The sequence below is a fragment of the Dendrobates tinctorius genome, unplaced genomic scaffold (assembly GCF_039654945.1).
Source record: "Dendrobates tinctorius isolate UK_male_01 unplaced genomic scaffold, ASM3965494v1 ptg000348l, whole genome shotgun sequence".
In the NCBI taxonomy this organism is placed as follows: domain Eukaryota; kingdom Metazoa; phylum Chordata; class Amphibia; order Anura; family Dendrobatidae; genus Dendrobates; species Dendrobates tinctorius.
This window is the reverse complement of record NW_027362014.1, coordinates 1177448-1202024: the sequence shown is the minus strand read 5'-3', so window position 1 is coordinate 1202024 and position 24577 is coordinate 1177448. Positions and strand designations below refer to the sequence as shown.

The 24577-nt window shown below is 56.3% G+C and overlaps 2 protein-coding genes across 2 annotated transcripts in view; both read left to right on the top strand.

The window, feature by feature from the left end:
* The window catches only part of PDE3A (phosphodiesterase 3A), a 454441-nt gene that overhangs the window by 137191 nt on the left and 292673 nt on the right, over positions 1-24577 (top strand). The window lies entirely within an intron of this gene.
* On the top strand, positions 4353-5647 carry LOC141075010 (uncharacterized). The gene has a single exon (XM_073562328.1). It carries the CDS (start codon positions 4651-4653, stop codon positions 5623-5625), a length of 975 nt encoding a protein of 324 aa, XP_073418429.1. The 5' UTR covers positions 4353-4650; the 3' UTR covers positions 5626-5647.

The window sequence follows — 24577 nt, the reverse complement described above, 5'->3', positions numbered from 1 at the left end:
GTATAAGATGATGGTGGTCTATAAGATGATGGTGGTCTATAAGATGGTGGTGGTCTATAAGATGATGGTGGTCTATAAGATGATGGTGGTCTGTAAGATGATGGTGGTCTATAAGATGATGGTGGTCTGTAAGATGATGGTGGTCTATTAGATGGTGGTGTATAAGATGGTGGTGGTCTATAAGATGATGGTGGTCTATAAGATGGTGGTGGTCTCTAAGATGGTGGTGGTCTATAAGATGGTGGTGGTCTATAAGATGATGGTGGTCTATAAGATGGTGGTGTATAAGATGGTGGTGGTCTATAAGATGATGGTGGTCTGTAAGATGATGGTGGTCTATAAGATGATGGTGGTCTGTAAGATGATGGTGGTCTATAAGATGATGGTGGTCAGTAAGATGATGGTGGTCTATAAGATGGTGGTGTATAAGATGGTGGTGGTCTATAAGATGATGGTGGTCTATAAGATGATGGTGGTCTGTAAGATGGTGGTGGTCTGTAAGATGGTGGTGGTCTATAAGATGATGGTGGTCTGTAAGATGGTGGTGGTCTATAAGATGATGGTGGTCTGTAAGATGGTGGTGGTCTATAAGATGATGGTGGTCTGTAAGATGGTGGTGGTCTGTAAGATGATGGTGGTCTGTAAGATGATGGTGGTCTGTAAGATGATGGTGGTCTATAAGATGATGGTGGTCTATAAGATGGTGGTGGTCTATAAGATGACGATGGTCTATATAAGATGATGGTGGTCTGTAAGATGATGGTGGTCTATAAGATGATGGTGGTCAGTAAGATGATGGTGGTCTATAAGATGGTGGTGTATAAGATGGTGGTGGTCTATAAGATGATGGTGGTCTATAAGATGGTGGTGGTCTGTAAGATGGTGGTGGTCTGTAAGATGGTGGTGGTCTATAAGATGATGGTGGTCTGTAAGATGGTGGTGGTCTATAAGATGATGGTGGTCTGTAAGATGGTGGTGGTCTATAAGATGATGGTGGTCTGTAAGATGGTGGTGGTCTATAAGATGATGGTGGTCTGTAAGATGATGGTGGTCTGTAAGATGATGGTGGTCTGTAAGATGGTGGTGGTCTATAAGATGATGGTGGTCTGTAAGATGGTGGTGGTCTGTAAGATGATGGTGGTCTGTAAGATGGTGGTGGTCTGTAAGATGATGGTGGTCTGTAAGATGATGGTGGTCTATAAGATGATGGTGGTCTGTAAGATGATGGTGGTCTGTAAGATGATGGTGGTCAGTAAGATGATGGTGGTCTATAAGATGGTGGTGTATAAGATGGTGGTGGTCTATAAGATGATGGTGAGACACAGAAACAGAACACAGTATGACAAACGTGCATAAATACTCTGTTGTAAAATATATATAACTGTAAGTAGCAAGTGCTAGTAAAAGATGTTAACAAAACCAGGGTATTTTGTTGATACGTTTTTTTGCAGCAGAGTATTTATGCACGTTTGTCATACTGTGTTCTGTTTTTGTGTCTTAGTTCTTGGGTGGTGTGAACAGGGTCTTATGACCCGTTCAGTTTTTGTGCATGTGTCATGTGTTCTGAATCCATTGATTTCTTGCTTATCAAGCTTTGGGAGATCCCCGCCTCTCTCCTTTGGGACATGCATAAAAAGCCATTTTGCCCAGCGAGCCCATACCGGGCAGCACCTTTCTGAACCCTGCTCATGAAGGTATTATTCACATGTTCAGGTTTTTAAATATATTAGATAGGACTGCTCCGAGAAGGGTATGCCTTGACGCGGCGGAGTGGCTTAGCGTACATTTTTTTGGAAATAAACGTATCAACAAAATACCCTGGTTTTGTTAACATCTTTTACTAGCACTTGCTGCTTACTGTTACATATATTTTACAACAGAGTATTTATGCACGTTTGTCATACTGTGTTCTGTTTCTGTGTCTTAGTTCTTGGGTGGTGTGAACAGGGTCTTATTGACCCGTTCAGTTTTTGTGCATGTGTCATGTGTTCTGAATCATAAAATGATGGTGGTCTATAAGATGATGGTGGCCTATAAGATGGTGGTGGCCTATAAGATGATGGTCTATAAGATGATGGTGGCCTATAAGATGATGGTCTATAAGATGATGGTGGTCTATAAGATGGTGTTGGTCTATAAGATGGTGGTGGTCTATAAGATGGTAGTGGTCTATAAGATGGTGGTGGCCTATAAGATGATGGTCTATAAGATGATGGTGGTCTATAAGATGGTGGTGGTCTATAAGATGACGATGGTCTATATAAGATGATGGTGGTCTATAAGATGATGGTCTATAAGATGGTGGTGGTCTATAAGATGGTGGTGGTCTATAAGATGGTGGTGGCCTATAAGATGATGGTGGCCTATAAGATGATGGTGGTCTATAAGATGATGGTGGTCTATAAGATGGTGGTGGTCTATAAGATGGTGGTGGCCTATAAGATGATGGTGGTCTATAAGATGGTGGTGGTCTATAAGATGGTGGTGGTCTATAAGATGGTGGTGGTCTATAAGATGACGATGGTCTATATAAGATGATGGTGGTCTATAAGATGATGGTGGTCTCACGTGAGAAGCAGAAGGGGACGGTGAGATCTGGAGTCTGACAGTCAGAAGGTCAGAACGTTGTGACCCACCTGCTCCTCACTCTACATCTAGGTAAATGCTGATAATCTGGGGAGGGATTCTGGTGATCCGTCTCTCTGTGTGCCGGGGGTCTCATACAGTGATATTCTGTCAGCCGTGCTTCTGTGTGCTTGGTTAATGAATTTTCCGGACTGGTGATGACTCAGCTGACGTCTCCAGGTGTCCACCATATTGTTGTACAGACGTGGATTGTGTTAGGTGCAGTGACTCGTAGCCCCCACATGTCGGGACTCCTCACTGGACAGGTTAGGATAACAGAGCACTGCATACATGGCAGACAGGCGCCTCCTGGAAAGATGGAAGCGGCCTGTAACTGACATCATAGGTCGACCACAACTATGAGAGCCACAATAAGGAAACAAATCCAGGAAATCACCTTGTCTGATTTGGGAAGATTTATTTTGCAAATTATGGTGGAAAATAAGTATTTGGTCACTAACAAAAGTTCATCTCAGTATTTTGTTATCTATCCTTTGTTGGCAATGACAGAGGTCAGACGTTTTCTGTCTTCACAAGGTTGCCACACACTGTTGTTGGTATGTTGGCCCATTCCTCCATGCAGATCTCCTCTAGAGCAGTGATGTTTTGGGTCTGTCGCTGGGCAACACGGACTTTCAAATCCCTCCAAAGGTTTTCTATGGGGTTGAGATCTGGAGACTGGCTAGGCCACTCCATGACCTTCATATACTTCTTATGAAGCCACTCTTTCATTGCCGTGGCGGTGTGCTTGGGATCATTATGCTGAAAGACCCATCCACGTTTCATTTCAATGCCCTTATTGATGGAAGGAGGTTTGCGCTCAAAATCTCACGATACATGACCCCATTCATTCTTTCATGTACACGGATCAGTCGTCCTGGTCCCTTTGCAGAGAAACAGCCCCAAAGCATGATGTTGCCACCCCCATGCTTCACAGTAGGTATGGTGTTGTTTGGATGCAACTCACCATTCTGTCTCCTCCAAACACGATGAGTTTTTTTTCTACCAAACAGTTCTACTTTGGTTTCATCAGACGATATGACATTCTCCTAATACTCTTCTGGATAATCCAAATGCTCCCTAGCAAACTTCAGACGGGCCCGGACATGTACTGGCTTAAGCAGGGGGATATGTCTGGCACTGCAGGATCTGAGTCGCTGCCGGCGTAGTGAGTTACTGATGGTAGCCTTTGTTACGGTGGTCCCAGCTCTGTGCAGGTCATTCACTAGGTCCCCCGTGCGGTTCTGGGATTTTTGCTCACCGTTCTTGTGATCATTTTGATCCCACGGGGTGAGATCTTGTCTGGAGCCCCAGATGGAGGGAGATGATCAGTGGTCTTGTATTTCTCCCATTTTCTTATTATTGCTCCTACAGTAGATTCCATCACACCAAGCTGCTGCCTACTGCAGATTCAGTCTTCCCAGCCTGGTGCAGGGCTGCAGTTTTGTTTCTGGTGTCCTCCGACAGCTCTTTGGTCTTCACCATAGTGGAGTTTGGAGTGTGACTGTGTGAGGTTGTGGACAGGTGTCTTTTATAAACAGGCGCCATTACTACAGGTAATGAGTGGAGGACAGAGGAGCCTCTTACAGAAGAAGTTACAAGTCTGTGAGAGACAGGAATCCTGCAGGTTTTTAGGCGACCAAATACTTATTTTCCACCATAATTTGCCAAATAAATCTTCCCAAATCAGACAAGGTGATTTCCTGGATTTGTTTCCTCATTGTGGCTCTCATAGTTGTGGTCGACCTATGATGTCAGTTACAGGCCGCTCTCATCTTTATAAGGGGGAGAACTTGCACAATTGGTGGCGACTAAAGACTTTCTTTCCCCACTGTATAACCTGAGCTGCTGACGTCACCGCGTGCTGACGATTGGTCCCTGACTCCACTCATGTTTCCTCATTTCATGCCTCATTAATGACATATGAAGAACTTGAGGTTCAGAACGGTACACTGACTACAAGCGCGCTCTCGTGTTCTCCTGTGGCACCATGTGGTGGCCTGTGCCGCTCTCTGGTCTCTCCACATGCCGGTCTCATCCGCCGGCCCCTCTCCGGTCTCATCCGCCGGCCCCTCTCCGGTCTCATCCGCCGGCCCCTCTCCGGTCTCATCCGCCGGCCCCTCTCCGGTCTCATCCGCCGTCCGCTCTCCGGTCTCATCCGCCGGCCCCTCTCCGGTCTCATCCGCCGGCCCCTCTCCGGTCTCATCCGCCGGCCCCTCTCCGGTCTCATTCGCCGGCCCCTCTCTGGTCTCCCCACGGGCCCCTCTCCAGTCTCCCCGCGGGTCATCTCCGGTCTCATCCACCAGCCCCTCTCCGGTCTCCCCACGGGCCCCTCTCTGGTCTCTCCACATGCCGGTCTCATCCGTCGGCCGCTCTCCGGTCTTATCCGTCGGCCCCTCTCCGGTCTCATCCACCGGCCCCTCTCCGGTCTCCCTGCGGGCCCCTCTCCGGTCTCCCCACGGGTCCTCTCCGGTCTCATCCACCAGCCCCTCTCCGGTCTCCCCGCGGGCCCCTCTCTGGTCTCTCCACATGCCGGTCTCCCCGTGGGTCCTCTCCGGTCTCATCCACCGACCCCTCTCCGGTCTCCCCACGGGCCCCTCTCTGGTCTCTCCACATGCCGGTCTCCCCGTGGGCCCCTCTCCAGTCTCCCCGCAGGTCCTCTCCGATCTCATCCACCGACCCCTCTCCGGTCTCCCCGCGGGCCCCTCTCTGGTCTCTCCACATGCCGGTCTCCCCGTGGGCCCCTCTCCGGTCTCCCTGTGGGTCCTCTCCGGTCTCATCCACCGACCCCTCTTCAGTCTCCCCGCGGGCCCCTCTCTGGTCTCTCCGCCAGCCGGTCTCCGGTCTCTCCACATGCTGGTCTGCCCGCCGGCTGCTCTCCGGTCTCTCCGCCAGCCGCTCTCCGGTCTCTCCACCAGCTGCTCTCTGGTCTCTCCACATGCCGGTCTGCCCGCCGGCCGCTCTCCGGTTTCTCCACCAGCCGCTCTCCGGTCTCTTTAAATGCCGGTCTGCCCGCCGGCCGCTCTCTGGTTTCTCCACCAGCCACTCTCCGGTCTCTTTACATGCCGGTCTGCCCGCCGGCCGCTCTCTGGTCTCTCCGCCAGCTGCTCTCCGGTCTCTCCACATGCCGGTCTGCCCGCCGGGCGCTCTCTGGTCTCTCCGCTAGCCACTCTCCGGTCTCTCCACATGCTGGTCTGCCCGCCGGCCGCTCCCTGGTCTCTCTGCCAGACGCTCTCCGGTCTCTTTACATGCCGGTCTGCCCGCCGGCCGCTCTCTGGCCTCTCCGCCAGCTGCTCTCCGGTCTCTCCGCCAGCTGCTCTCCGGTCTCTCCGTCAGCTGCTCTCCGGTCTCTCCACATGCCGGTCTGCCCGCCGGCCGCTCTCCGGTCTCTCCGCCAGCTGCTCTCCGGTCTCTCCACATGCCGGTCTGCCCGCCGACCGCTCTCCGGTCTCTCCGCCAGCTGCTCTCCGGTCTCTCCGCCAGCTGCTCTCCGGTCTCTCCGCCAGCTGCTCTCCGGTCTCTCCACATGCCGGTCTGCCCGCTGGCCGCTCTCTGGTCTCTCCGCCAGCCGCTCTCCGGTCTCTCCACATGCCGGTCTGCCCGCCGGCCGCTCTCTGGTCTCTCCGCCAGCCGCTCTCCGGTCTCTCCACATGCCGGTCTGCCCGCCGGCCGCTCTCCGGTCTCTCCGCCAGCTGCTCTCCGGTCTCTCCACATGCCGGTCTGCCCGCCGGCCGCTCTCCGGTCTCTCCGCCAGCTGCTCTCCGGTCTCTCCGCCAGCTGCTCTCCGGTCTCTCCACATGCCGGTCTGCCCGCCGGCCGCTCTCTGGTCTCTCCGCCAGCCACTCTCCGGTCTCTCCACATGCCGGTCTGCCCGCCGGCCGCTCTCTGGTCTCTCCGCCAGCCGCTCTCCGGTCTCTCCACATGCCGGTCTGCCCGCCGACCGCTCTCCTGTCACCCGTGCGTGGTGTGTGTGGGACGCTTCTCTGAAGTCCTGACAGAGGCGCCTCACAAGTACCAAATGTGCGACCTGAGGCGTCTGCTGCTCCAGGTTATTTCTTCCAGCCACCGTCATGGCGGAGAATGTGTGGAGCATGAGCGGCCGGGGCGTATAGACTAGAGGTGTGAGCGGTGCGCCCCCCACAGCCGGGCTGTGGCATCACCACTATCACTTAGGCTATGTGCACACGTAGATCTTGGTCCTGCGGATTAGCCCTGCGGTGTCACACCCCTACAATGGAGCAGGTGTGAAACCGCAGCGGATTCCGCACAAAGAATTCACATGCTGCGGATTGGAACCCGCGGAAAAATCCGCGGCACGTGCACAGCGTTTTTCAGTTCACCATTGAAACCAATGGTGCTGGACCCGCAGAGCCTGAAACGCTGCTGATCCGCAGCAGAATCCGCACCGTGTGCACAGAGCCTTATGGAAGACTGGCAAACACCATGGGCTGACGAGGAAGATGTGGCCGTCAGTGTGCCGCCATGTCAGGTGGCCAGTATCCAGAGCAACTAACAGAATGTGACAGTCACAGCTCGGCTTTCATGTACCCAGAAGAACCAATCACAGCTCAGTTTTTATTTGCCCAGAGCAGTCACTGAGATAAAAGCCGTGCTATGATTGGTTGTTATGGGTGACAGGGTCTGACAGAGTGAGGACTGCTCTTGGTGTGAGGGCCTGTGTGACCAGAAGCAGCCGCCAAGATGGCCGCTCCTGACGGTAGAATGGCCGCCACATTAGTAAGACAGCCTTCCCAGAGACAGAGGTAGGAAACAGCAGCGAAACGAAATGTGTGCATGAAGGAGGGGTATGTGTGTATGTGGGGGGCCTATGTGTGTGTACATGGGGGGCCTATGTGTGTGTACATGGGGGGCCTATGTGTGTGTACATGGGGGGCCTATGTGTGTGTACGTGGGGGGCCTATGTGTGTGTACGTGGGGGGCCTATGTGTGTGTACGTGGGGGGCCTATGTGTGTGTACATGGGGGGCCTATGTGTGTGTACATGGGGGGCCTATGTGTGTGTACGTGGGGGGGCCTATGTGTGTGTACATGGGGGGCCTATGTGTGTGTACATGGGGGGCCTATGTGTGTGTACATGGGGGGCCTATGTGTGTGTACGTGGGGGGCCTATGTGTGTGTACGTGGGGGGCCTATGTGTGTGTACGTGGGGGGCCTATGTGTGTGTACGTGGGGGGCCTATGTGTGTGTACATGGGGGGCCTATGTGTGTGTACATGGGGGGCCTATGTGTGTGTACATGGGGGGCCTATGTGTGTGTACATGGGGGGCCTATGTGTGTGTACATGGGGGGCCTATGTGTGTGTACATGGGGGGCCTATGTGTGTGTACATGGGGGGCCTATGTGTGTGTACATGGGGGGCCTATGTGTGTGTACATGGGGGGGCCTATGTGTGTGTACGTGGGGGGCCTATGTGTGTGTACGTGGGGGGCCTATGTGTGTGTACGTGGGGGGCCTATGTGTGTGTACTTGGGGGGCCTATGTGTGTGTACATGGGGGGGCCTATGTGTGTGTACATGGGGGGCCTATGTGTGTGTACATGGGGGGGCCTATGTGTGTGTACGTGGGGGGCCTATGTGTGTGTACGTGGGGGGCCTATGTGTGTGTACATGGGGGGCCTATGTGTGTGTACATGGGGGGGCCTATGTGTGTGTACGTGGGGGGCCTATGTGTGTGTACATGGGGGGCCTATGTGTGTGTACATGGGGGGGCCTATGTGTGTGTACATGGGGGGCCTATGTGTGTGTACATGGGGGGGCCTATGTGTGTGTACGTGGGGGGCCTATGTGTGTGTACATGGGGGGGCCTATGTGTGTGTACATGGGGGGGCCTATGTGTGTGTACATGGGGGGCCTATGTGTGTGTACATGGGGGGGCCTATGTGTGTGTACGTGGGGGGCCTATGTGTGTGTACGTGGGGGGCCTATGTGTGTGTACATGGGGGGGCCTATGTGTGTGTACGTGGGGGGGCCTATGTGTGTGTACGTGGGGGGCCTATGTGTGTGTACGTGGGGGGGCCTATGTGTGTGTACGTGGGGGGGCCTATGTGTGTGTACATGGGGGGCCTATGTGTGTGTACATGGGGGGGCCTATGTGTGTGTACATGGGGGGGCCTATGTGTGTGTACATGGGGGGCCTATGTGTGTGTACGTGGGGGGCCTATGTGTGTGTACATGGGGGGCCTATGTGTGTGTACATGGGGGGCCTATGTGTGTGTACATGGGGGGCCTATGTGTGTGTACATGGGGGGCCTATGTGTGTGTACATGGGGGGTACATATGGGGGGTATGTGTACATGGGGGGTACATATGGGGGGTGGGGTATGTGTGTACGAGGGCTGTGCACGTGGTGTCATGTGTGCGCTCTTACATTCTTGTTTTCTGCTCTGCGGAGCTTGTAATCGCGGAGTCGGTTGTTCTGTGAGGTGATTATTCTTCTGATCATGGTTAACTGCGTGTAGCGAGAAGTTATGGAAACGCTGCACCAGCCTCATGGGAACTCCACCAACGGAGACCACTACAATAGCTGCCCCTTATAACAGCCCGCTCACAGCTGCCCCCTCCAGAGCAGCCATCCTCCAGCTGCCCCCTCCAGAGCAGCCATCCTCCAGCTGCCCCCTCCAGAGCAGCCATCCTCCAGCTGCCCCCTCCAGAGCAGCCATCCTCCAGCTGCCCCCTCCAGAGCAGCCATCCTCCAGCTGCCCCCTCCAGAGCAGCCATCTTCCAGCTGCCCCCTCCAGAGCAGCCATCCTCCAGCTGCCCCCTCCAGAGCAGCCATCCTCCAGCTGCCCCCTCCAGAGCAGCCATCCTCCAGCTGCCCCCTCCAGAGCAGCCATCCTCCAGCTGCCCCCTCCAGAGCAGCCATCCTCCAGCTGCCCCCTCCAGAGCAGCCATCCTCCAGCTGCCCCCTCCAGAGCAGCCATCTTCCAGCTGCCCCCTCCAGAGCAGCCATCCTCCAGCTGCCCCCTCCAGAGCAGCCATCCTCCAGCTGCCCCCTCCAGAGCAGCCATCCTCCAGCTGCCCCCTCCAGAGCAGCCATCTTCCAGCTGCCCCCTCCAGTGCAGCCATCTTCCAGCTGCCCCCTCCAGTGCAGCCATCCTCCAGCTGCCCCCTCCAGAGCAGCCATCCTCCAGCTGCCCCCTCCAGAGCAGCCATCCTCCAGCTGCCCCCTCCAGAGCAGCCATCTTCCAGCTGCCCCCTCCAGTGCAGCCATCTTCCAGCTGCCCCCTCCAGTGCAGCCATCCTCCAGCTGCCCCCTCCAGAGCAGCCATCCTCCAGCTGCCCCCTCCAGAGCAGCCATCTTCCAGCTGCCCCCTCCAGAGCAGCCATCCTCCAGCTGCCCCCTCCAGAGCAGCCATCTTCCAGCTGCCCCCTCCAGAGCAGCCATCTTCCAGCTGCCCCCTCCAGAGCAGCCATCCTCCAGCTGCCCCCTCCAGAGCAGCCATCCTCCAGCTGCCCCCTCCAGAGCAGCCATCCTCCAGTTCTGTCCCCTCCAGAGCAGCCATCCTACAGCTGCCTCCTCCAGAGCAGCCATCCTCCAGAGCAGCCATCCTCCAGAGCAGCCATCCTCCAGCTGCCCCCTCCAGAGCAGCCATCCTCCAGTTCTGTCCCCTCCAGAGCAGCCATCCTACAGCTGCCTCCTCCAGAGCAGCCATCCTCCAGAGCAGCCATCCTCCAGAGCAGCCATCCTCCAGCACTGCCCCCCCAGAGCTGCCACATGACAGCTGCTGCTTCGTATTTGCTCTTATCCCATGCTGAGATCCGGCCACAGCTTCCTCCTCAGACTGACACCGGCTTCCATTTTTCTTCCTTTTGGAGTGACAGCCACTTATATGTGACCATCATTATTTGGGGCTGCCTCCCTCGTCCTGGCTCCCCTCTGGTAGACAATCCTCACTGGATTTTGCTCATGAATCAGGAGGCTCAGGATGAACACATCACCTACTGTATCCTCACCCATCCCTTGTAGATTGTGAGCCCTCGTGGGCAGGGTCCTCTCTCCTCCTGGACCAGTCGTGACTTGTATTGTGTAAGATTACTGTACTTGTATGTATTATGTGCACCCCTCCTCACATGTAAAGCGCCATGGAATAAATGGCGCTATAATAATAAAATAATAATAACTAGAGTTGAGCGACTTTGGTCGGATCGGGTTTCGTGAAACCCGAATGAAACAAAATAAGTTTCAGATGAAACTCGTCCGACTAGAGCAAAACAAAGTCGGAGTTTCGTCCGAAACCCGACCCCAATGCAAGTCAATGGGAAATAAAAGTCGGACGAAACTCCGACTTTGTTTTGCTCTAGTCGGACGAGTTTCATCTGAAACTTATTTTGTTTCATTCGGGTTTCACGAAACCCGATCCGACCAAAGTCGCTCAACTCTAATAATAACAATAATAATATTGGAGGCTGTAGAGAGAACACACGCTGACCGTGGTGTGGTATGTTTGCTGCAGCTTGGGTAGTGAATCAGGATACACATAGTATCTCGTGGGAAGTTTTGTTTTTTTTTAGGGTTATCTTTGAACTGCAGGCGCCCTGTAATCTCTGGGCTGCAACCATATCCCCCCACAGCGGGGGCCGACCATCACGTTCCCCCCCCCACATACACACAGCGGGGTCCGGGTGACGACCAGTATGGCCGCCATTACTGCTCCTATGGGAGGGCGAGCTGGGTGATGACCAGTATGGCCGCCATTACTGCTCCTATGGGAGGGCGAGCTGGGTGATGACCAGTATGGCCGCCATTACTGCTCCTATGGGAGGGCGAGCTGGGTGACGACCAGTATGGCTGCCATTACTGCTCCTATGGGAGGGCGAGCTGGGTGATGACCAGTATGGCCACCATTACTTCTCCTATGGGAGGGCGAGCTGGGTGACGACCAGTATGGCTGCCATTACTGCTCCTATGGGAGGGCGAGCTGGGTGACGTCCAGTATGGTTGCCATTACTGCTCCTATGGGAGGGCGAGCTGGGTGACGTCCAGTATGGCTGCCATTACTGCTCCAATGGGAGGGCGAGCTGGGTGACGTCCAGTATGGCTGCCATTACTGCTCCTATGGGAGGGCGAGCTGGGTGACGTCCAGTATGGCTGCCATTACTGCTCCTATGGGAGGGTGAGCTGGGTGATGACCAGTATGGCTACCATTACTGCTCCTATGGGAGGGCGAGCTGGGTGACGTCCAGTATGGCCGCCATTACTGCTCCTATGGGAGGGTGAGCTGGGTGATGACCAGTATGGCTGCCATTACTGCTCCTATGGGAGGGCGAGCTGGGTGACGTCCAGTATGGTTGCCATTACTGCTCCTATGGGAGGGCGAGCTGGGTGACGTCCAGTATGGCTGCCATTACTGCTCCAATGGGAGGGCGAGCTGGGTGACGTCCAGTATGGCTGCCATTACTGCTCCTATGGGAGGGTGAGCTGGGTGACGTCCAGTATGGCTGCCATTACTGCTCCTATGGGAGGGCGAGCTGGGTGATGACCAGTATGGCTGCCATTACTGCTCCTATGGGAGGGCGAGCTGGGTGACGACCAGTATGGCTGCCATTACTGCTCCTATGGGAGGGCAAGCTGGGTGACGTCCAGTATGGCTGCCATTACTGCTCCTATGGGAGGGCGAGCTGGGTGACGTCCAGTATGGCTGCCATTACTGCTCCTATGGGAGGGCGAGCTGGGTGACGTCCAGTATGGCTGCCATTACTGCTCCTATGGGAGGGCGAGCTGGGTGACGTCCAGTATGGCTGCCATTACTGCTCCTATGGGAGGGTGAGCTGGGTGACGCCAGTATGGCCGCCATTACTGCTCCTATGGGAGGGCGAGCTGGGTGACGTCCAGTATGGCTGCCATTACTGCTCCTATGGGAGGGCGAGCTGGGTGACGTCCAGTATGGCTGCCATTACTGCTCCTATGGGAGGGCGAGCTGGGTGACGTCCAGTATGGCTGCCATTACTGCTCCTATGGGAGGGCGAGCTGGGTGACGTCCAGTATGGCTGCCATTACTGCTCCTATGGGAGGGTGAGCTGGGTGATGACCAGTATGGCCGCCATTACTGCTCCTATGGGAGGGTGAGCTGGGTGATGACCAGTATGGCCGCCATTACTGCTCCTATGGGAGGGTGAGCTGGGTGATGACCAGTATGGCCGCCATTACTGCTCCTATCGGAGGGTGAGCTGGGTGACGTCCAGTATGGCCGCCATTACTGCTCCTATGGGAGGGTGAGCTGGGTGATGACCAGTATGGCCGCCATTACTGCTCCTATCGGAGGGTGAGCTGGGTGACGTCCAGTATGGCCGCCATTACTGCTCCTATGGGAGGGCGAGCTGGGTGATGACCAGTATGGCTGCCATTACTGCTCCTATGGGAGGGCGAGCTGGGTGATGACCAGTATGGCTGCCATTACTGCTCCTATGGGAGGGCGAGCTGGGTGACGTCCAGTATGGCTGCCATTACTGCTCCTATGGGAGGGCGAGCTGGGTGATGACCAGTATGGCTGCCATTACTGCTCCTATGGGAGGGCGAGCTGGGTGACGACCAGTATGGCTGCCATTACTGCTCCTATGGGAGGGCGAGCTGGGTGACGTCCAGTATGGCCGCCATTACTGCTCCTATGGGAGGGTGAGCTGGGTGATGACCAGTATGGCTGCCATTACTGCTCCTATGGGAGGGCGAGCTGGGTGACGACCAGTATGGCTGCCATTACTGCTCCTATGGGAGGGCGAGCTGGGTGACGTCCAGTATGGCTGCCATTACTGCTCCTATGGGAGGGCGAGCTGGGTGATGACCAGTATGGCTGCCATTACTGCTCCTATGGGAGGGCGAGCTGGGTGACGTCCAGTATGGCTGCCATTACTGCTCCTATGGGAGGGCGAGCTGGGTGACGTCCAGTATGGCCGCCATTACTGCTCCTATGGGAGGGCGAGCTGGGTGATGACCAGTATGGCTGCCATTACTGCTCCTATGGGAGGGCGAGCTGGGTGACGACCAGTATGGCTGCCATTACTGCTCCTATGGGAGGGCGAGCTGGGTGACGACCAGTATGGCTGCCATTACTGCTCCTATGGGAGGGCGAGCTGGGTGATGACCAGTATGGCTGCCATTACTGCTCCTATGGGAGGGCGAGCTGGGTGACGACCAGTATGGCTGCCATTACTGCTCCTATGGGAGGGTGAGCTGGGTGACGTCCAGTATGGCTGCCATTACTGCTCCTATGGGAGGGTGAGCTGGGTGACGTCCAGTATGGCCGCCATTACTGCTCCTATGGGAGGGCGAGCTGGGTGACGTCCAGTATGGCTGCCATTACTGCTCCTATGGGAGGGCGAGCAGGGTGACGTCCAGTATGGCTGCCATTACTGCTCCTATGGGAGGGCGAGCTGGGTGACGTCCAGTATGGCTGCCATTACTGCTCCTATGGGAGGGCGAGCTGGGTGACGTCCAGTATGGCTGCCATTACTGCTCCTATGGGAGGGCGAGCTGGGTGACGTCCAGTATGGCTGCCATTACTGCTCCTATGGGAGGGCGAGCTGGGTGACGTCCAGTATGGCTGCCATTACTGCTCCTATGGGAGGGCGAGCTGGGTGACGTCCAGTATGACTGCCATTACTGCTCCTATGGGAGGGCGAGCTGGGTGACGTCCAGTATGGCTGCCATTACTGCTCCTATGGGAGGGCGAGCTGGGTGACGTCCAGTATGGCTGCCATTACTGCTCCTATGGGAGGGCGAGCTGGGTGACGTCCAGTATGGCTGCCATTACTGCTCCTATGGGAGGGCGAGCTGGGTGACGACCAGTATGGTCGCCATTACTGCTCCTATGGGAGGGCGAGCTGGGTGATGACCAGTATGGCTGCCATTACTGCTCCTATGGGAGGGCGAGCTGGGTGATGACCAGTATGGTCGCCATTACTGCTCCTATGGGAGGGTGAGCTGGGTGATGACCAGTATGGCTGCCATTACTGCTCGTATGGGAGGGCGAGCTGGGTGACGTCCAGTATGGCCGCAATTACTGCTCCTATGGGAGGGCGAGCTGGGTGACGTCCAGTATGGCCGCCATTACTGCTCGTATGGGAGGGTGAGCTGGGTGATGACCAGTATGGCCGCCATTACTGCTCCTATGGGAGGGCGAGCTGGGTGACGTCCAGTATGGTCGCCATTACTGCTCCTATGGGAGGGCGAGCTGGGTGACGTCCAGTATGGTCGCCATTACTGCTCCTATGGGAGGGTGAGCTGGGTGACGTCCAGTATGGCCGCCATTACTGCTCCTATTGGAGGGTGAGCTGGGTGACGACCAGTATGGTCGCCATTACTGCTCCTATGGGAGGGCGAGCTGGGTGATGACCAGTATGGCTGCCATTACTGCTCCTATGGGAGGGCGAGCTGGGTGATGACCAGTATGGCTGCCATTACTGCTCCTATGGGAGGGCGAGCTGGGTGATGACCAGTATGGTCGCCATTACTGCTCCTATGGGAGGGTGAGCTGGGTGATGACCAGTATGGCCGCAATTACTGCTCCTATGGGAGGGTGAGCTGGGTGATGACCAGTATGGCTGCCATTACTGCTCCTATGGGAGGGCGAGCTGGGTGATGACCAGTATGGCCGCCATTACTGCACCTATGGGAGGGTGAGCTGGGTGATGACCAGTATGGCCGCCATTACTGCTCCTATGAGAGGGTGAGCTGGGTGATGACCAGTATGGCCGCCATTACTGCTCCTATGGGAGGGCGAGCTGGGTGATGACCAATATGGCTGCCATTACTGCTCCTATGGGAGGGCGAGCTGGGTGATGACCAGTATGGCCGCCATTAATGCTCCTATGGGAGGGTGAGCTGGGTGATGACCAGTATGGCTGCCATTACTGCTCCTATGGGAGGGTGAGCTGGGTGACGTCCAGTATGGCTGCCATTACTGCTCCTATGGGAGGGTGAGCTGGGTGATGACCAGTATGGCTGCCATTACTGCTCCTATGGGAGGGCGAGCTGGGTGACGTCCAGTATGGCCGCCATTACTGCTCGTATGGGAGGGTGAGCTGGGTGATGACCAGTATGGCTGCCATTACTGCTCCTATGGGAGGGCGAGCTGGGTGACGTCCAGTATGGCCGCCATTACTGCTCGTATGGGAGGGTGAGCTGGGTGATGACCAGTATGGCTGCCATTACTGCTCCTATGGGAGGGCGAGCTGGGTGATGACCAGTATGGCCGCCATTACTGCTCCTATGAGAGGGCGAGCTGGGTGATGACCAGTATGGCTGCCATTACTGCTCCTATGGGAGGGCGAGCTGGGTGATGACCAGTATGGCCGCCATTACTGCTCCTATGAGAGGGCGAGCTGGGTGACGTCCAGTATGGCCGCCATTACTGCTCCTATGGGAGGGCGAGCTGGGTGACGTCCAGTATGGTCGCCATTACTGCTCCTATGGGAGGGCGAGCTGGGTGACGTCCAGTATGGTCGCCATTACTGCTCCTATGGGAGGGTGAGCTGGGTGACGTCCAGTATGGCCGCCATTACTGCTCCTATCGGAGGGTGAGCTGGGTGACGACCAGTATGGTCGCCATTACTGCTCCTATGGGAGGGTGAGCTGGGTGATGACCAGTATGGCTGCCATTACTGCTCCTATGGGAGGGCGAGCTGGGTGATGACCAGTATGGTCGCCATTACTGCTCCTATGGGAGGGCGAGCTGGGTGATGACCAGTATGGTCGCCATTACTGCTCCTATGGGAGGGTGAGCTGGGTGATGACCAGTATGGCTGCCATTACTGCTCCTATGGGAGGGCGAGCTGGGTGATGACCAGTATGGCTGCCATTACTGCTCCTATGGGAGGGCGAGCTGGGTGATGACCAGTATGGTCGCCATTACTGCTCCTATGGGAGGGTGAGCTGGGTGATGACCAGTATGGTCGCCATTACTGCTCCTATGGGAGGGCGAGCTGGGTGATGACCAGTATGGTCGCCATTACTGCTCCTATGGGAGGGTGAGCTGGGTGATGACCAGTATGGCCGCAATTACTGCTCCTATGGGAGGGCGAGCTGGGTGATGACCAGTATGGCCGCCATTACTGCTCCTATGAGAGGGCGAGCTGGGTGATGACCAGTATGGCTGCCATTACTGCTCCTATGGGAGGGCGAGCTGGGTGATGACCAGTATGGCCGCCATTACTGCTCCTATGAGAGGGCGAGCTGGGTGACGTCCAGTATGGCCGCCATTACTGCTCCTATGGGAGGGCGAGCTGGGTGACGTCCAGTATGGTCGCCATTACTGCTCCTATGGGAGGGCGAGCTGGGTGACGTCCAGTATGGTCGCCATTACTGCTCCTATGGGAGGGTGAGCTGGGTGACGTCCAGTATGGCCGCCATTACTGCTCCTATCGGAGGGTGAGCTGGGTGACGACCAGTATGGTCGCCATTACTGCTCCTATGGGAGGGTGAGCTGGGTGATGACCAGTATGGCCGCCATTACTGCTCCTATGGGAGGGCGAGCTGGGTGATGACCAGTATGGCTGCCATTACTGCTCCTATGGGAGGGCGAGCTGGGTGATGACCAGTATGGTCGCCATTACTGCTCCTATGGGAGGGTGAGCTGGGTGATGACCAGTATGGTCGCCATTACTGCTCCTATGGGAGGGCGAGCTGGGTGATGACCAGTATGGTCGCCATTACTGCTCCTATGGGAGGGTGAGCTGGGTGATGACCAGTATGGCCGCCATTACTGCTCCTATGGGAGGGCGAGCTGGGTGATGACCAGTATGGCTGCCATTACTGCTCCTATGGGAGGGCGAGCTGGGTGATGACCAGTATGGTCGCCATTACTGCTCCTATGGGAGGGTGAGCTGGGTGATGACCAGTATGGTCGCCATTACTGCTCCTATGGGAGGGCGAGCTGGGTGATGACCAGTATGGCCGCAATTACTGCTCCTATGGGAGGGCGAGCTGGGTGACGTCCAGTATGGCCGCCATTACTGCTCCTATGGGAGGGTGAGCTGGGTGATGACCAGTATGGCTGCCATATTGGTCATCACCCAGATCACCCTCCCATAGGAGCAGTAATGGCGGCCATACTGGTCATCACCCAGCTCACCCTCCCATAGGAGCAGTAATGGCGGCCATACTGGTCATCACCCAGCTCGCCCTCCCATAGGAGCAGTAATGGCAGCCATACTGGTCATCACCCAGATCACCCTCCCATAGGAGCAGTAATGGCAGCCATACTGGACGTCACCCAGCTCGCCCTCCCATAGGAGCAGTAATGGCAGCCATACTGGTCGTCACCCAGCTCACCCTCCCATAGGAGCAGTAATGGCAGCCATACTGGTCATCACCCAGCTCGCCCTCCCATAGGAGCAGTAATGGCGGCCATACTGGTCGTCACCCAGCTCACCCTCCCTTAGGAGCAGTAATGGCAGCCATACTGGTCATCACCCAGCTCACCCTCCCTTAGGAGCAGTAATGGCAGCCATACTGGTCATCACCCAGCTCACCCTCCCATAGGAGCAGTAATGGCAGCCATACTGGTCATCACCCAGCTCGCCCTCCCATAGGAGCAGTAATGGCGGCCATACTGGTCGTCACCCAGCTCACCCTCCCTTAGGAGCAGTAATGGCAGCCATACTGGTCATCACCCAGCTCACCCTCCCTTAGGAGCAGTAATGGCAGCCATACTGGTCATCACCCAGCTCGCCCTCCCATAGGAGCAGTAATGGCGGCCATACTGGTCGTCACCTAGCTCACCCTCCCATAGGAGCAGTAATGGCAGCCATACTGGTCATCACCCAGCTCACCCTCCCTTAGGAGCAGTAATGGCAGCTATACTGGTCATCACCCAGCTCACCCTCCCATAGGAGGGCGAGCTGGGTGACGTCCAGTATGGCTGCCATTACTGCTCCTATGGGAGGGCGAGCTGGGTGATGACCAGTATGGCCGTCATTACTGCTCCTATGGGAGGGCGCGCTGGGTGATGACCAGTATGGCCGCCATTACTGCTCCTATGGGAGGGCGAGCTGGGTGATGACCAGTATGGCCGCCATTACTGCTCCTATGGGAGGGCGAGCTGGGTGATGACCAGTGTGGCCGTTATTACTGCTCCTATGGGAGGGCGAGCTGGGTGACGACCAGTATGGCCGCCATTACTGCTCCTATGGGAGGGTAAGCTGGGTGACGACCAGTATGGCCGCCATTACTGCTCCTATGGGAGGGTGAGCTGGGTGACGACCAGTATGGCCGCCATTACTGCTCCTATGGGAGGGTAAGCTGGGTGACGACCAGTATGGCTGCCATTACTGCTCCTATGGGAGGGTAAGCTGGGTGACGACCAGTATGGCCGCCATTACTGCTCCTATTGGAGGGCGAGCTGGGTGACGTCCAGTATGGCTGCCATTACTGCTCCTATGGGAGGGCGAGCTGGGTGATGACCAGTATGGCCGTCATTACTGCTCCTATGGGAGGGCGAGCTGGGTGATGACCAGTATGGCCGCCATTACTGCTCCTATGGGAGGGCGAGCTGGGTGATGACCAGTATGGCTGCCATTACTGCTCCTATGGGAGGGCGAGCTGGGTGATGACCAGTATGGCCGCCATTACTGCTCCTATGGGAGGGCGAGCTGGGTGATGACCAGTGTGGCCGTTATTACTGCTCCTATGGGAGGGCGAGCTGGGTGACGACCAGTATGGCCGCCATTACTGCTCCTATGGGAGGGTAAGCTGGGTGACGACCAGTATGGCCGCCATTACTGCTCCTATGGGAGGGTGAGCTGGGTGACGACCAGTATGGCCGCCATTACTGCTCCTATGGGAGGGTAAGCTGGGTGACGACCAGTATGGCCGCCATTACTGCTCCTATGGGAGGGTAAGCTGGGTGACGACCAGTATGGCTGCCATTACTGCTCCTATGGGAGGGTGAGCTGGGTGATGTCCAGTATGGCCGCTATTACTGCTCCTATGGGAGGGTGAGCTGGGTGATGACCAGTATGGCCGCCATTACTGCTCCTATGGGAGGGTGAGCTGGGTGACGACCAGTATGGCCGCCATTACTGCTCCTATGGGAGGGCGAGCTGGGTGACGACCAGTATGGCCGCCATTACTGCTCCTATGGGAGGGCGAGCTGGGTGACGTCCAGTATGGCCGCCATTACTGCGCCTATGGGAGGGCAAGGTGGGTGACGTACAGTATGGCCGCCATTACTGCTCCTATGGGAGGGCGAGCTGGGTGATGACCAGTATGGCTGCCATTAGTGCTCCTATGGGAGGGTGATCTGGGTGATGACCAGTATGGCTGCCATTACTGCTCCTATGGGAGGGTGAGCTGGGTGATGACCAGTATGGCCGCCATTACTGCTCCTATGGGAGGGTGAGCTGGGTGATGACCAGTATGGCTGCCATTACTGCTCCTATGGGAGGGCGAGCTGGGTGACGACCAGTATGGCTGCCATTACTGCTCCTATGGGAGGGTGATCTGGGTGATGACCAGTATGGCTGCCATTACTGCTCCTATGGGAGGGCGAGCTGGGTGACGACCAGTATGGCTGCCATTACTGCTCCTATGGGAGGGTGATCTGGGTGATGACCAGTATGGCTGCCATTACTGCTCCTATGGGAGGGTGATCTGGGTGATGACCAGTATGGCTGCCATTACTGCTCCTATGGGAGGGTGATCTGGGTGATGACCAGTATGGCTGCCATTACTGCTCCTATGGGAGGGCGAGCTGGGTGACGACCAGTATGGCTGCCATTACTGCTCCTATGGGAGGGTGATCTGGGTGACGACCAGTATGGCTGCCATTACTGCTCCTATGGGAGGGTGATCTGGGTGATGACCAGTATGGCCGCCATTACTGCTCCTATGGGAGGGCGAGCTGGGTGACGACCAGTATGGCTGCCATTACTGCTCCTATGGGAGGGTGATCTGGGTGACGACCAGTATGGCTGCCATTACTGCTCCTATGGGAGGGTGATCTGGGTGATGACCAGTATGGCTGCCATTATTGCTCCTATGGGAGGGCGAGCTGGGTGATGACCAGTATGGCCGCCATTACTGCTCCTATGGGAGGGTGATCTGGGTGATGACCAGTTTGGCCGCCATTACTGCTCCTATGGGAGGGCGAGCTGGGTGATGACCAGTATGGCTGCCATTACTGCTCCTATGGGAGGGTGAGCTGGGTGATGACCAGTATGGCTGCCATTACTGCTCCTATGGGAGGGCGAGCTGGGTGATGACCAGTATGGCTGCCATTACTGCTCCTATGGGAGGGCAAGCTGTGTACAATATGGCCGTCATTGCCTAGTGTAGGTGAAGCATCTAGAGAGCGAAAGGGAGACCCCCAGTGATGGGAGGCTGGTGGTGCTGTCTTACAGAGGGGTGTTCTGGACCTGTGTCTCAGCGGTGCGGAACACAGAGTTACATTGTTGAGGTTGTCGTGTCAGTGAGATCATGGCTGCTGGCGTCGCTTGTGAACATGTCTCACCCCGAGGGGCATTCCTGTTCTGTGTCAGTGGCACGTGGCCCAGGCCCGATCTCAGCGGCAGCCACTGTCTCCTTCTCTTGCTGTGCTTGGAAATTTCCAACTACAATATTGAACAGAGGACACCTGTCCAGTGCTGGATGTCATTGCTCTGTATCTCCACCCAGGTGACTGCCGGCAGCTGCCTGTTCTGCCAGATGTCACTGCTCATTGTGTATCCCCAGGTGACTGCTAGCAACCACCTGTCTTGGATATCACCGCTCTGTGTTCTCTTAAGTGACAGCCGCCAATCCTATACTGGATGTCACGTTCTGTGTGCTCCCCGGGTGACCTCCAGCCGCTGCCTGTCCTATACTGGATGTCACGTTCTGCGTGCTCCCCTGGGTGACCACCAGCAGCTGCCTGTCTTATACTGGATGTTACATTCTGTGTGCTCCCCCGGGTGACCACCAGCAGCTGCCTGTCCTATACTGGATGTCACATTCCGTGTGCTCCCCCAGGTGACCGCCAGCAGCTGCCTGTCCTATACTGGATGTCACGTTCTGCGTGCTCCCCCGGGTGACCGCCAGCAGCTGCCTGTCCTATACTGGATGTCACGTTCTGCGTGCTCCCCTGGGTGACCACCAGCAGCTGCCTGTCCTATACTGGATGTCACGTTCTGCGTGCTCCCCCGGGTGACCACCAGCAGCTGCCTGTCCTATACTGGATGTCACATTCTGCGTGCTCCCCCGGGTGACCGCCAGCAGCTGCCTGTCCTATACTGGATGTCACGTTCTGTGTGCTCCCCCGGGTGACCACCAGCAGCTGCCTGTCCTATACTGGATGTCACATTCTGTGTGCTCCCCCGGGTGACCGCCAGCAGCTGCCTGTCCTATACTGGGTGTCACGTTCTGTGTGCTCCCCCGGGTGACCGCCAGCAGCTGCCTGTCCTATACTGGATGTCACATTCTGTGTGCTCCCCCGGGTGACCACCAGCAGCTGCCTGTCCTATACTGGATGTCACATTCTGTGTGCTCCCCCGGGTGACCGCCAGCAGCTGCCTGTCCTATACTGGGTGTCATGTTCTGTGTGCTCCCCCGGGTGACCGCCAGCAGCTGCCTGTCCTATACTGGATGTCACATTCTGTGTGCTCCCCCGGGTGACCCCCAGCAGCTGCCTGTCCTGTACTGGATGTCATGTTCTGTGTGTTCCCCCAGGTGACCGCCGGAGGCCACCTGTCCTGTACTGGATGTCACGTTCTGCGTGTTCCCCCAGGTGAACGCCGGCAGCTGCCTGTCCTGTACTGGATGTCACATTCTGTGTGCTCCCCCTGGTGACCGCCGGAGGCCACCTGTCCTGTACTGGATGTCACGTTCTGTGTGTTCCCCCAGGTGACCGCCGGCAGCTGCCTGTCCTATACTGGATGTCACATTCTGTGTGTCCCCCCAGGTGACCGCCGGAGGCCACCTGTCCTATACTGGGTGTCACATTCTGTGTGCTCCCCCAGGTGACCGCCAGCAGCTGCCTGTCCTGTACTGGATGTCACGTTCTGTGTGTCCCCCCAGGTGATCGCCGGCAGCCACCTGTCCTGTACTGGATGTCACGTTCTGTGTGTTCCCCCAGGTGACCGCCGGCAGCCGCCTGTCCTGTACTGGATGTCACGTTCTGTGTGTCCCCCCAGGTGATCGCCGGCAGCCGCCTGTCCTGTACTGGATGTCACGTTCAGTGTGTTTCCCCAAGTGACCGCCGGCAGCCGCCTGTCCTGTACTGGATGTCACGTTCTGTGTGTCCCCCCAGGTGACCGCCGGAGGCCACCTGTCCTGTACTGGATGTCACGTTCTGTGTGTTCCCCCAGGTGACCGTCAGCAGCAGCCTGTCCTATACTGGATGTCACGTTCTGCGTGCTCCCCCGGGTGACCACCAGCAGCTGCCTGTCCTGTACTGGATGTCACATTCTGTGTGCTCCCCGTGGTGACCACCAGCAGCTGCCTGTCCTGTACTGGATGTCACGTTCTGCGTGCTCCCCCGGGTGACCACCAGCAGCTGCCTGTCCTGTACTGAATGTCACATTCTGTGTGCTCCCCCTGGTGACCGCCGGAGGCCACCTGTCCTGTACTGGATGTCACGTTCTGTGTGTCCCTCCCCAGGTGACCGCCGGAGGCCACCTGTCCTGTACTGGATGTCACGTTCTGTGTGCTCCCCCAGGTGACCGCCAGAGGCCACCTGTCCTGTATTGGATGTCACGTTCTGTGTGTTCCCCAGGTGACCGCCGGCAGCCGCCTGTCCTGTGCTGGATATTTTATAAGTTTAGGGGTAAGCTGGGTGTTACTGCCACCTTGCCTGGACTTCAGGCTCTGGCTCTGCTCTCTTCCCAGTGCCTGCTCCTCTGTTGTGCTCCACGCTGCTGGGATTACCTCACTGACATCATCACCCAAAGCTTTTCGGTTCCCCTTGGACACACGTGGCTCTGACTTTTCCGGCTACATGACGTTCAGTCATCGTTGGTCTCACCTGCTGCATATCATACAGTCCAGTGCAGTGCTCCTGTGTGATGGGTGCAGGTCGGACGGAGGGCATGTGTGTGGTATACAGTACAGTCGACATTCACACCCCTTGATGATTGTCCTAAGCCCCTTCCTCTAGGACTCTCCACTCGTCCAGTGTGTGGGGTGCTGGGATGTCTTCTCTCTGTATGATGTGTGTTACACCGGTCATGCAGAACATGTATGGAAACAAGGCGCAAAGAGAACTTGTGACACAACCCGCAGTATGTTACATCTCCGATTCCTCCTGGTCCCCCCGTTAGAGCTTGTCCCCATTTGCGAGAAAAAAATGGTCCGTTTTCTGGATGGAAAAAACAGACCAAAACTATGCGATTGTCCTGCGATTTGTATCCGTTTTTTTTATCGCATCCATTGACTTGCATTGGCGTTTCTCATCAGAAAATTGCAGCAAATAGTAGCATGCTGCAATTTTTTTTTTTTTTTATCCCAGTCCGATTTCGGATGAGAAAAAAAATTGCAAAGGAGATGTCACGTATTGAATAACATTTGTCAGAGTGCAATCCGATTTTCTCTCCAGTGAGTATGAGCCCTTACTGTAATGATGTGTGTGCGCCCCTGAGATTGTCTCCACAGATCCATCCGTCGTCGCCTAGAATGGCTCCTGCCGTCTGGCAGGCGTTGTCGGCTGCTGTGCATCTACTCTGCGGAAAACCCTCCCAAACCATCTCCAATGATGGTGGAGTCCATTTTCGACCGCTGGCCTGGAGTCTTTAGACATTAGGGGCCCGCGCTCATCCCACTGAATGCCCGAATGCTTTCCCCTTGGGCGGAATACTACTCGCCGTACAGGGTGAAGGTCCCACACTCTGGTTAGATTTTATTGGCTCACCAACATATAGTGCATTCCCAGCAATTAGACCAGTTGGTGCAAATGGCCGTCTCACCTCCTGCTGGCCCGCTGTGGATTAGAACCGCCGTGACTTTGGAGCATCCAGCGCCAACCCCAAACA

Excerpts from the sequence above, each read along its gene's own strand:
- LOC141075010 (XM_073562328.1), top strand. The coding sequence starts at position 4,651 with ATGCCGGTCTCATCCGCCGGCCCCTCTCCGGTCTCATCCGCCGGCCCC.